Genomic DNA, 13,102 nt, shown 5'->3' with positions numbered 1-13,102 from the left:
CTGTTTTCCTCAGTTCGAAGGGAGCATTTGATTTTACACTGAAGCTCAGGATTAATCCAGTCTTCGGAAAGGAAACAGGACAGAGAGAGGAAAAGAGCGAGTGAGGAAAGAGCAGAGTGTGGTTTTCATTGTCAGACTGTGCAGATGTGTGTTCAGAGGTATGCAAGTTTGTTTATTTTAGATAAACAGAAGGTAAGACGAGTGAGTGTATGAGTGTGTGCGTGTGAGTCTGTGTGTGTGTGTGTGCGTCTGTGAGTGTGTGTGTGTGCGTGTATGCGTGCATGTGCGAGTGTGGACGTGTGTGTGTGCGTGTGTGATCATGAGAAAGAGAGAGACAGAGAGAGAGGATCACAGCAACATCTTATGAGACTTTTAGTTGACAATCAACCTAAACCTCAAAACTTAAAATGCTCCAAATGCAACTAAGAGAGGGCAACCGAAGGAGGGAACATTCAAAATGACATCCTACCATTCAACAGTACATACTAAGGGTTAAAATCAAACTGATAATTATGACTAAAGAATGTATCCACTGGTATTCGTTAAAAAACCTTATTATAGTAATTATACTTTAATTTGATGAGTGTGGTGGCAGGGCAAAGGCCTACACTGAAAAACACTTTTCATCACAAGGATCTTATCAGATTGACACAACTGACAAAAAAACTGATCTCTGTTCTAGGCTGGGTTATATGTATTTCTCTCCCACTAAGAAAGACTGAAGTAATTACATGTAACGAGTTGTTGAATTTTGAATGTTGTTTAAATTTGATTCCAACATGTTACCCCCACCACCCCGTTGCGAAAGCAATCATCTTGTCAGCATGGGCCGCATAGGCTTGAGTGCCAGTGGATCCGGAGAGGCAGCATGATGCAGACATTGTGCACGAGTCTCTGGCCAGAAGCGTGACTTGGCAAGTAGAATCTCTGACTGCGACGAGAGGCTGCGACAGGAAAACAAGGACGAGAAAAACGCTGACTCTCCTCTATCTTTTTTCTCTATCTCTCTTTGTTTGTCTCTGTTTTCCTCTCTCTCTCTCTTACTTGGCATCTTGGCATCTTCATCTGTTCTCTGTAGGCATTGATTGCTTTGTCAGGCTTTGTCAGGCCTAAAGACTGCATTTCAACAGTAATTCCCCACCCTCAGAAAGCTAACTCACCATCACGGTGTTGTTTTAAAAGCTACAATTGATCTTCCAGTTCTTTAAAACCTTTTCTGCATAGTAAGACCAGTGGTGATTAGGCAGAGGCATCATTGATCTCCATCTGTGGCTAATTTCACAACACGTCTGTGTTTAGTTAAGTGAAATCTGCCTGTAGTTGTGATATGACAGATCATTGACAGAATTTTTATAACACAAACACACAAACACACACACACACACACACACACACACACACACACACACACACACTCTTTCTTACTCTCTCTCTCGTTTTTTTCCTGAAAGAGGTATATTCACTCTAATGCTAAACTGTCAGGCACTGGGCAGTTATAAGTAGCTGTAGGATGCACCCAATCCCTTAGCATTATTTAAGACCAAGTCCCAAAGCCATGACACCTATGCAAAGTACACAACTGGCACCATTAAACAGCCATCAATCTAAACAAGTGAATAATTAAATGTCATACCTGTAATTATTCAAATCAGTACTGCTAACGAGACTGTGTTTAATGCAATGGTAATGCTGTGGAGACCGTCTGGTTTCTCACACGGCCGATGGCAAGCAGCAAATGTCCTCTTTGCAAATTTGTAAAACCAACATTAGGCTTCTGTGGAAATGATAACCATGCGCAGTGTGAAGGCATGACAGAGCGGGGAGATGGAATGATAAATGCTGCTCACGGCAACCAGCGTGTTGTGAATGTCCTATCTCTCCCTCTCTCTCTCTCATACACACACTCTATATCTCTCTCTCTCATACATACACTCTATCTCTCTCTCTCTTCCTCTCAAGCTCAGAGGCCTTATCTCAGCCCACTCATCTTGCTCAGGCTTCCCCTTTGAAACAATCAGTAGACAGTTTTGGAGAAGTGGCAGACTATGACTCTGTCCTCTTTGTGGAACAGGTTTCGTTACTATCACATATCTGCCCTCAAATGAACTAAGGCTTTGCAATTTGTTTATTCACAGAATCTTATTGTAGGGTTTTCCTGTAAAACTCTTCTTTTTTTCTTAATGGAGCCTATGGCTGACGCGTGTTCAAGTCCCAAGAAGATGTGTCTTCCAACGGAGATGATTTTTGAATATTTATTTTTAGTAAAGACTATAACAAACATTAAATGATCCACCTAATATAATGTAAAACTTGTATTCTTAACTTAATCTCTGTACACATCTTCAAATCTAAACACCTTGACACACTTCACAGGACAGACACGACACGGTCAGCAAAACCGTGAGACTCCTAGCTTCTCGAGCCATCCAACCAGGGTTGCCAGGTCTGTGTGACAAAACCAGCCCAATGGCCAATCAAAACCAGCCCAATGGCCAATAAAACCAGCTCAAAAACCAGCCCAATATCAGAACTCGAAATATGCCCCTGCCAAACCATATACACTGCTTTAAAAGCCCAACAGAGACTGGAGCATTAGGTGCGTTTGTGTATGTGGGTGTGTCCCAATGGGACTCCAGATCAGCACGTACACACATGGACATGGGACAGTTCTATGTCTATGTGTGTACGTGCAGATCTGGAGTCAGTTTGGTAGGATTTTGGTACAAATCAGGGCTTTGAACCAGAATTTTTTCCCAATTGGTTCGTTCCGAACAGAAACAGTATTTTAACGTTTCCGGTTTTCGTTCCAACCCTAAAATTGACGTTCCTGAACCGGTTAGAACAAAAAAATAAAGTTCCTGAACCGGTTAATAGTGTTCCATGTCAGCTGCGGGACATACAAATAAGTAGGCTGATCATTAGGACTTTAAAATAATCTTATATGTCTCTATCTTGTCATTAAACATTAAAAAGCACTATAGGCTACATTATGTAAGCGGCAACTGTAATTCTGACATTTTGTAAGTATTATACATGAGTTAAGACAAGGAAAATGTATGCCATGTTGTTTATTGGGCAAACAAAACATAACAGCATTTGGCGAAACCTCGTCAGTGCCCAATCAGTGCATTTTTGTCAACAGAGACCATACAAATATTACAAAACTACAATGGTATCGGTATCTACATACATCCATCAATGTTGTATTTGGATTTGTTAGTCGCGGGGTCAAATGAATAATGCTGCCGCATAGGATTCTCGCAATGTCTTCCCATCTGAACAAAAAAGTTAAAATTCCAAATATGAGAACTACCGTATTAGCCTACGTTTTAAATAAAGACTTAACAAACTAGGGTAGGTTATGCTGGGCAATAGCCAGGTAGTCTACTGCCAATGCTTACTGTCCAATTTAGCTATAATTTCATTAACTTGACCCTGCAGATTTTTACAACAATGCATCAGAAATTCGTAGCCTATCTTATAGAATTCCTATTTAAAAACAAACATGTGTGAGATACTTGGTACAATATTTACCTCTTCTTAAGATTGAGTTTGAGAGACTGGTGGCTACAGCTTGTGCATAGATTTGATCAGATAAGGCTACTTGCTGGCGGCGCGCGGCAAGGTTCTCTAAGTGAATGACCGGAAGAGAACATCACCAATCATATTGTATTTAGGAATCTTGTGAAAGAGCGAAAAAATAACGTTATTAACCGGTTACCATTATTTTAGGGAAACGATTCTGATCCGGAACATAATTTTTTTTAAAGAACATCAATCCTTTTTATAACATATCAAAATAACAGCTTGTGTTGGCTTCTGGGGGATCTGTGGACATAAAAAAAATTCAAATAAATAATAATAAAAGTACATCACATTTATAAAGCCCTTTTCAAAGTTCTTCAATACGCTAAAAATAAAGAAATAAAAAGGTTTAAAAAAAAGAAAAGGATAAAAAAAACAGGGTGGGGGTGGGGAGAGCAGTAGTTGGGGAAGTCATGGCTGAAGAGGTGGGTTTTGAGGGCCTTTTTATATGCTGACAGTGTCGGGGCATTTTTTATATTGTGTGGTAATGAGATACATAGCACTTGTTTGTAGCAACTTAGCACTAACGTTTAGAACTTACATGTGTAACAGTTTTAAAGCCCCACACATTTCCAGTGACCTGTGAAATTTGGTGCATTTGTATTTGGGTTATGCTCATTTCAGCAGCAGAGGCAGAAAATCCAATAGACCAAGAAATAGTCAATTTACCATATTGTCTTGTGGAGTAGGAATAAGATCATAACTCTTTCTTGGCAAGGAATACATATACAGTATATGCATATGGAAACAATACATAGTTACAAAACAATACTTTGTTAAGCCATATAAAAAAATGATTGCATTGTATTTGTGTCAATGAGCACATTTGTTGAGAAAAGTTGAACGAAAACGATAGCTGGGGCTACATATTCTGAGGACTGTGTAATATTTCAGAAGTTTTAGCTGAGCACTGGAAATAGCTTTGTAGCTTTGTATTATAGTATGACACAATGGTGTTGACTTATCTTTTCATCATATTTTGGTGCAGATGCCAGTGACTCTGCTTCTCAGCTGGTGAAACCTGGCCAGCAGCAGCTCACGGAAACAGTCAGTCATCATAAAGTAGAAGACAGGATTAATGACACTGTGAGCGTATGCCATTGGCCTCGTCACAATGTACACCGCTTCAATTTGGTCGGTGACGCAAGTTTTATTTTCCAGCAGTTGTGTGAGGATGCGTATGTTCCTCAGGATGTGGTAAGGCAGGAAGAGGAGCAGGAACATGTACGCCGCTACCTGCACTATCCGCAGGGGCCTCTTCAACGACATCGCCCGGTGCTTGAAGATCTCCCCCTGAGTCTGCAGCAGCAGAGCCATCTTGTGTGTGCACCAGAAAAGCACCACCAGAGGCAGGATGTACCCCACGAGCGTGAGCCCCAAGCTGTAGCCCAGGAAGCCCCAGGTCTGGGAGAGGCTGGCGAAGTCATGGCACATGGTGCCATTGGTGCGGGCGTTGTCCTTGAGGGCGTAGTAGATCAGCGGGGTCATCTCGATGTTGACAAAGACCCAGGTGAGGACGGAGGCGAGGACGGCCACCCGTGGAGTCAGGAGGATGTGGTTGCGGGACGGGTGGCGGAGCAGCAGGTAGCGGTCCAGGCTGACCAGTGCCATGAAAAGGACGCTGGAGTACATGTTGACGAAGAGGATGTATCGGTTGAGAACACAGTTAACCGGCGACGTCTCCTCCATGCTGTTGGCGTACAGGTAGGAGAGGCGGGGAAGAGCAGACACACAGATGATGTCAGACACGGCCAGGTTGTACAGGTAAACATTGGTGCTCTGCCATTTCTGCAGGCACAGCGGGTAACCCAGAACAACCACCAGGTTGCCGAGGAAACCCAGAGTGAACTCCAAGGCGTACGCAGGGCAGAGATAGTACTTCATGAGAACTTTGTCCATATCGGTACAATTATTTGCCTGTCACAGAAAAAAAAGACGTATAACTGGACGTTTAAACGTGTATTTGTAAATTCTTAAATAAAGCTGATTTGACTTGACTTTTCAACTTAATCTTGACAAATTTTAGGTCAATAATATTTTATACAGTTTCTCCCAAGGTAAATCACAACATGACAACAGGTTGTTTTCACAGACATCTGAATATGTACAATATGAGTACTGCTCCAGGTCATCTTTGTTGTATTACATTAACATATTTAATACCCTGTTTAAATATAGACGAATATGTGATTTAGATCTTTGTATGAAAATATATATAGTCAGAACAGTGCACATTCAAATATCCAGAAAAACCTGCTTTGACACCCAGAAGCTTACACTATGCTTTTATTGAAAACCATTTCTTAGAATACCAGATAGAAGTCATTGTTACACTTGAGAGCTTGGTTATATGCATAGTTCATTGTAACAGAATAAAATACTCCCAGCATAAAATAGCCAGCCTGTCTGTCAAATCTCCATACTATTAACTGAAAAATCCATCATAACTATCCATCCATCTAACCATAATCTATAATCTATTTCACCATCCAAAAAGTCAAGCTAGGTTACAGTGACTGAAAGACTTTAAATGTGAATGACATTGCTTTTTGAGCGTTTCTTTAGTCTCAGAGAAGCTGGCCTTACCATCGTGCTTGTTGTTGGTGCTGCACAGGGAGGTTATGTTTTCTGCAAACACACTCATGAGTGAAAAGGATGCAGGTGGTTTGGAGGGGGTGTTGGCAATGTTTTGGTAGAGTACAACACTGCTGGCTCGTGAGCTGTCACTGGAATGAGAATGATTTACATACGCGAGCAATCTAAAATGAATAGTCATGCATTTTCCTAAACACACACTGGTCTGATCCATGTGGGAAATCAACAGTGAATTTGTTCACACCTCTTACCTAATAAAGTACCACATAGTGCCTATCGTGTGCAGTATGGGTAGCCTATACTCACAAAAGGGTACGTGACTCCTAGCATGCATGAACAGGGTTCACCCTGATGTAATTTGATCCAAAACAGAAGTTTTGACACCGCTGACAGATGTATTCACAGATATAGTATGCAAGACAGGATATTGCACTTGTATTGCATTGTTCCTTTGCAATACAGCCAAAAGTGTTGACAGAATAACATCAGACTGGAAGGCTCATGCGTGTCTGAACTTCATGGGACAGAAGAATGCGTTAAAGTGGTAAATATTTTAGAAAATACGACTAATTTGACTCCATAAAATTATTATGAATGAACCATTTATTCCTACAATAAACAGTAAGCCTAAATAGTATCAACCAAACTGAATGTAAGGTTTAAACCAAGTGGATAAGTTCAACTGTAAATAATAACAACAGAATAAACAGGTTGGATGCATATTACGTAAACCAAACCCACTTGAATGACCAAATAAACTTGATAAACCATGAATGCATAACATTTAGAGAACTTAAACCCAACCCAAGCGTTTGGTGAGGTAGTGGTTTATTAGCGCAGAGGTGCCCTGGAAGCTGAATAACATGCAGAGCTAAGGTGAAAACTCAATGCGTGGGGCTCTCCGTGAATACACACAATGGAGGTCAGAGAGAGGTCAAAGAGGTCGTCTGATGAGATGACATTGGGCCCTCTGGTCCATTGAGCAAATCTGATCATTAGTAGGGTATTTTTCGTCCTTCACCTTCTTCATCTTGATCTGCTGTTTTCGGTGGAATAGATTGTTGGACGTTTCTTTATTAGCCTATGAAATTATTTTATTATAATAAAATTCAAGGTTGCTTTGCTAGCATGACTTTACACACAATGGCCAGTAGAATGATACCGTGTTAGCACCTATAACTATAATGATGATAGGATGGCACCATAACATCTTCATCTGTAGCAAGTATAAATTGGAATATGTTATGCAATGTGGAAAAAAATACAAACACTCACAAAATAGAGATTTCACCTTATTGTCCCTCAGTGGTAGACTGTACATTACAGGGCAGCAGGAGATGCAAAATATGCACAATTTGTTTAAAGACTGTGTGTTAATTCCTTTCACCACTGACCAATCATTATTTACTAACTTCACAACTGAATCCACTTTAATATTGCTTTGAAAGAATTGAGCTAATCTTTTACCCCCCTTTACTCTCGATTAGCAGTGCATTGTTGGCTAACGAGAAATCTTGGGCAGTCTGTCGTAAGAAATAGAGCCTGCCTCGAGAAGACTACACAGTAGAAGGGTGACCTTAGGTGCGAGGGCCTGCTCCGTGAGAAAGAAAGAGCAGCAGCCGGATGTTCTTTCTCTTTCATTTAGAGGCCTTATCTCAGCCTAGACACGTTGTGTAGGCGTCCACTTTGAAACCCGTTTGAAGAAGTAGCGGGTTATGACCCTTTTCGTGTGACGAGTCATTTTCTTGTGAAGTGTGTTGAAACTCTTCAACCTTACACAACAAGTTAAACCATTTCAAATGAATAAAGTGATAAATAGTAAGATTGGCTGTTTACTTTACTGGAGACTTCCTGTTTCATGTATCCAATGAAAGGCATTGTCTCTAAGACGCTTCCCAGTAGCGTATAGTTTCATTGTTTTCATGTATCATTTAGTAATCTGCCATCTCAGGAAGAGCTTAACAGCTTATCAAGAATGAATCTCAACATTTAAATATCAATATTTACAAACATAAACACAGAACTGCTAAGCAACTATCAACTAACAATATTCACTATATCCTTTTCAAGTGTATAGAGACAAATAACAAAAATGACCACACAATTAGAAACACACGTCTCCCCATAAGGCCCAAGTAGTCAACCTCCGAAGGTCATTTGAGGGTGCAAAATTACTGTATTTTACAGTTAAATAAAAAGTCCAACTTGTATTGTATTCAGGGGAAAGACACAAGATACCCACAAGTACCTCATAACTCCATTTTCTTAAAAAACTCCTTTTGCCAAGATGGAAACTTACTAGCCTGTGGCCTTTCAATGTACGCATTTTAATGTCTAAGGCTGAAAAGGAAATAGGAAGTAAGAAAGACAGTCTCAACCACTGGTAGCAGTGGGTCGGCTGATAGGAGCATGGCCGAATGTTAGCCCCCGCAGTCCAAGTGGGCTCCTCTCCGACTGCTCAAATATTGGTGTTTTTCATATTCTTTCCAAACAGTTGCAACTCATGTGAATTCTTCCCCCATAAGAATGTATCACATTCACGCCACATTCACTGACACACAAATGGTCAGCAAGACCCTCCCTGTCTGACATTCACACCTTTCATACCTATTGTAGACCCCACACTGTTCCCCTTCATAACACACCCAACTTTACACCTTGTCTATCCCTTCTTCTCTCTCTCCATCGCCGGGTCGTGTGCTTCTGGTCTGTTGCATAGAATATGCAGAATAAACAGACAGCTTACCCGTCAGGACCTTACCTTACAGTCTTAGCGAAATCACATAACTGCAACTCACTTCCGAGCTGCAATATAATTCTGTTATATTATAGTATAATAGTGATGTTTTCACATGAAATCTGTTGGGTTAGCCTACACTTGTATTAGATGCTTCAACCTAAAGGCACCTGCTCTCTTCACCTGCTTTTTTTCTTCCTGCCCTCTCCATCCTCAAGCCGGAATCATATCCTCATCAATGGCAAGCAAGTGCCATGTTTGTCCTGCGTGTCCTCCCATCTGAGCTCTTTCTACTTATTATAAACAAGCCGGCACTGTGGTGTGTCTAATATTATTTTGCTGTTTACTGTTTACTGTTTAGCTACTACTGCTCCCTACGAACTTAGAGACTAGTCCTAACTTACTCAATACTTAACTATAGCTTGAAATAAGTGTTACATCTTACTCTGACATCTGCATTTTGCTTGAAATAAAAAGTAAATAACATATTTCAGTGCGCGGTGGTTAGTTTGTTCAAATGATACAACCACGTTGTACAATCTTTTTCTGACTCAGCTGCCTACATATGTTTTGATAGCTAGTAAAGGCACAATGAGGTCAGACACCCCTCAGATTTAGGACTCTTTTTTTAGCCAAACATCGTTATTGGCGGCCCCCTTTGCGTGGCGCCCCTATGTACTGCATGTATTGCGTATGCCACCCTGTTTTTGCGCATCCGTGTGAAGAACCTGAGGATGATGCTTTGTTTTTGCAGAATAGATTACGAAGTTGTGGGAGCATAGAATGCTTGCAGTTGTATTAGTATACAGATCAGAAGAGTCTTACATTTATCGGTTACTCTGTAATCATCTAGACGGCAACTTTATAAAAACCACTTGCAAGTGACGCATTTCACAGGATACCGCAAAGTGATAAACATTGCAAGTAAAGAGATGAGATCATATGCCCCACTTTCACTGGACTGGAGTGCCTCAACTGTCTCGTATGTGTGAAAGAACGTGTAATTAAACTGACTTTTATTGACCAAATAATAATGTACAATGTAAACTGCGATAAGTGACTGGTATTCAGTGGCATAACAATGACTTGACAGGCCTGAGTGCTAACTTCACCATCGGGCCCCTTAACCGATTTGTGGTCAAACTATCTTACGTAACGCATGCTAATCCAGACGAGGTGCATGATAATGTACTTATGATGTACAGTACACATTAAGGGTTGCTACAATATGTTTTCATGAAAATACCAATGAACACAGTATTGCAACGATCAAACTGATTTTGTTGAAGTTGTAGACACCAAACATAGTGTATCGCATTTCAGTAGCCAAGAGAAAATAGTCCCCCTCTGTGTGGCTGTTGCTATGCAACAGACAAATAGCATTGGGAACTTCACGTCTGTTAGCCTAGCACAAAAGCTACGTGTGTTTCAATGAGTTTTTGGTCTAAGCGTTTGCAGTCACCTACAAATAATATTCGAGACTTTCAGTAAAGACTTACAATACTCTGCAACATTCGTGTAGCACAGAAACAACTAACCGAGTCAATTTAGACATATACAAAGTCGTGTAGATAGCTTAATTCACATGAAACATTCCCCACTACATTAGCCACAACACGCCGCCATCTTGGTTAGATATTTTTTTTTTGAGTGCGCACTGAAATGGAACGCTCAGGTAGATGAAAACAGGTCGTACAGTTACTATATCGTTGATTAAGGCACACCCCGGAACTCACTCTCAGAATGGTGGATTCCATCTACCCGTGTTATAATTCCATCTACCCGTGTTATAACAGACAGTAAACGTTATGTGATTAGCCTACCCTGGTGGCTCATTGCTGTTGGGCTGGTATGGGGGTCAGACGTAGCGTCCTCCTGCACACTCTCCGCCACAAATCCGAATGAAGATTATTTTGGCAGCTTTGCCACCCTTTCTTCCTGCTCTTTAGTCTGTGTCGCTTCCTGCAGCCACTTTTGTTTTTAAAGGGCATGGGGTAACCTTCTTATAGCTTACTCAATATGCAATGCAACACAACACAGGATGGGAAACAATCGCAACATGTGTGGGTGAATCTTTGACAACAATTTTACCCAGAGTTCCTTGCTGTTTTTTGATGGCAATATTACTTAATAAAAACGAGATTTGTTTCATTCAGCAAAAGGCAAATTAGGCTAAATTAATTATTTGATGTGGTCAAGACTGACTATTGTTAAAATGTTTATTGGGCGGGTGATAGCTCATAATTATGAATAACTGACACCATAATTGAGAAATGTTTGCGAATTAATGGGACTGGATCGCAAAAAGATTTCACCATTGCATGCTTAGCAGGGGGCCCGCCAGCTCTTCAACTAGAAAATTGTCGTCACACTTCTGCGATGAGATCGGGAATGGGCCCCCTTTCGCCACGGGCCCTAGTGCAGCTGCACTCCCTGCACTCCCTATAGTTACGCCACTGTCGGTATTGTAACAAAAGAAAGCTGTCTTCGTGCACGGCGGATGCTTAGAGGGCATTATTTAAGTAAGGAGGCATTGTCACCACCTGGTGGTGATTGATAGGAATGGGAAATTAAAAATACTCGAAATACATTTTCCCAATATAGAGCCCCTAAAGTCACAAAAGGTGATTTTTTAAAAATTGTTTGATCTTGTGCGCACAAGTGAGTTTTCTCAAAGGAAGAAGTTAAAATCTTGTATCAAGATGAATCAGTTATCTATCAAGATGTTATTGTTTGCACTATTGTTTCCAAAAGTTCATACCTTTATATTACCTAACAGGACTTTAGGGACTCTGTACCCCACATATATACAGTACTGTAAGGCACTTCTAATGTATTATTTAAAATATACTTAAAAGTAAACATATTTAATTGACCCAAGTTTACTAATGCTCTTGTTATATTCATGTTTTATTTTCAGATGATTTAAAAACATTTGATAAAAAATAAAAAAACACTGTAAGTCTGTCTTTGAGTGAGATAAAAAAACAGTTTTTCATTATATTATTGGCAATTATGTTACACTTGTTCAGTTTTATTTTCTTTTGCTTAGTTACTTGGAAGAGAATCACTGTATTTCCTCACCCTGGAGCCCTCTTGTCCTGCGTGTCCTTTGTCTGTCCTGCTTCAAGCCCATCTGAGCTGATCAAGAGCGCTACTGGCCAGTTCAGTCAGGTTTGCAGAGGAGGGAATGATGAGGTCCCGAAACAGGTTTATGAAGTACTGCAGAAGAGTATTGGCCTTTTGTTAAGAGTGAACAATGTGTGTAGAGGCAAACACTTAGGGTTTTCCTTTAACTCTGTTCCTACTACCTACCTACTACCTACGTTCCTACTACCTACTACCTATTGTTTTTACCTATTAATTTTGACCTCATATGGTCCTGTGGGCAACCAGCACCTGGCCACCTCTATTAAATGCACACTGGGATCTCTGTTCACTGGACATTAAACAGAACCTTTTATGCCTTCATAGTTTTTCCCTTTTCTTTGGTGTGTTATATAAGTTTGTATGCACGTAAACGGTCTGCAAAGTTACAAAGCCCAACGTACACACCTGAAGGAGAACATCTCTCCCTCAGAAACCACTTTTTTTCAGCTGCCTGAAATGCCTTGTTATAATAATAATAATAATGATGCATTTTATTTGTATAGCACACTTTCACATACAATGATGTCTCAAGGTGCTTAACAGGGTCACAATAGCAATTTAAAACAGTGCATTCAAAACAATACAGAAAAGAAATAAAAGAAAAACAGAAACCAGGACTTTAGGAGAAGGCAGATATAAAAAGATGGGTTTTGAGGTGGGATTTAAAAGAAGTGATGGAGTCCAAAGCCCTAATGTTCTCCGGGAGCTTGTTCCAGAGTCGTGGCCCCAGCGAGGAGAAGGCACGATCTCCCATTCTGGACATATTTGTCCGGGGAACTGCCAGAAGGTTTGCTTGTCCAGACCTAAGAGTCCTTGGTGTGAGATGAGGGGTGAGGAGATCCTGGAGATAGGCCGGACCGGTGGTGTTTATGGCCTTGTGAACAAGAAGTAGGACTTTGAAGTTTATTCTCTGGTTGATTGGAAGCCAGTGGAGGGAGTGGAGGACTGGGGTGATGTGTTCGGATCTCCTTGTCTTGGTGAGAACCCGGGCAGCACTGTTTTGAACATACTGCAGCCTCTGGATGGTTTTTGCTG

The 13,102-nt window shown here is 40.8% G+C and overlaps 1 protein-coding gene across 1 annotated transcript; it reads right to left on the bottom strand.

The window, feature by feature from the left end:
- Positions 1-4,557: 4,557 nt before the first annotated feature.
- Positions 4,558-7,210, bottom strand: LOC308370308 (succinate receptor 1-like; the record flags this gene model as incomplete). Its single annotated transcript, XM_080844966.1, has 2 exons — positions 4,558-5,502; positions 7,202-7,210. 2 exons carry the CDS (start codon positions 7,208-7,210, stop codon positions 4,558-4,560), a joined length of 954 nt encoding a protein of 317 aa, XP_080701092.1.
- Positions 7,211-13,102: the final 5,892 nt, after the last annotated feature.

The sequence above is a fragment of the Sprattus sprattus genome (genome assembly GCF_963457725.1).
Source record: "Sprattus sprattus genome assembly, chromosome: 9".
NCBI lineage: Eukaryota > Metazoa > Chordata > Actinopteri > Clupeiformes > Clupeidae > Sprattus > Sprattus sprattus.
The sequence above is the reverse complement of the archived record's forward strand: the minus strand, read 5'-3'. Positions and strand labels throughout refer to the sequence as shown.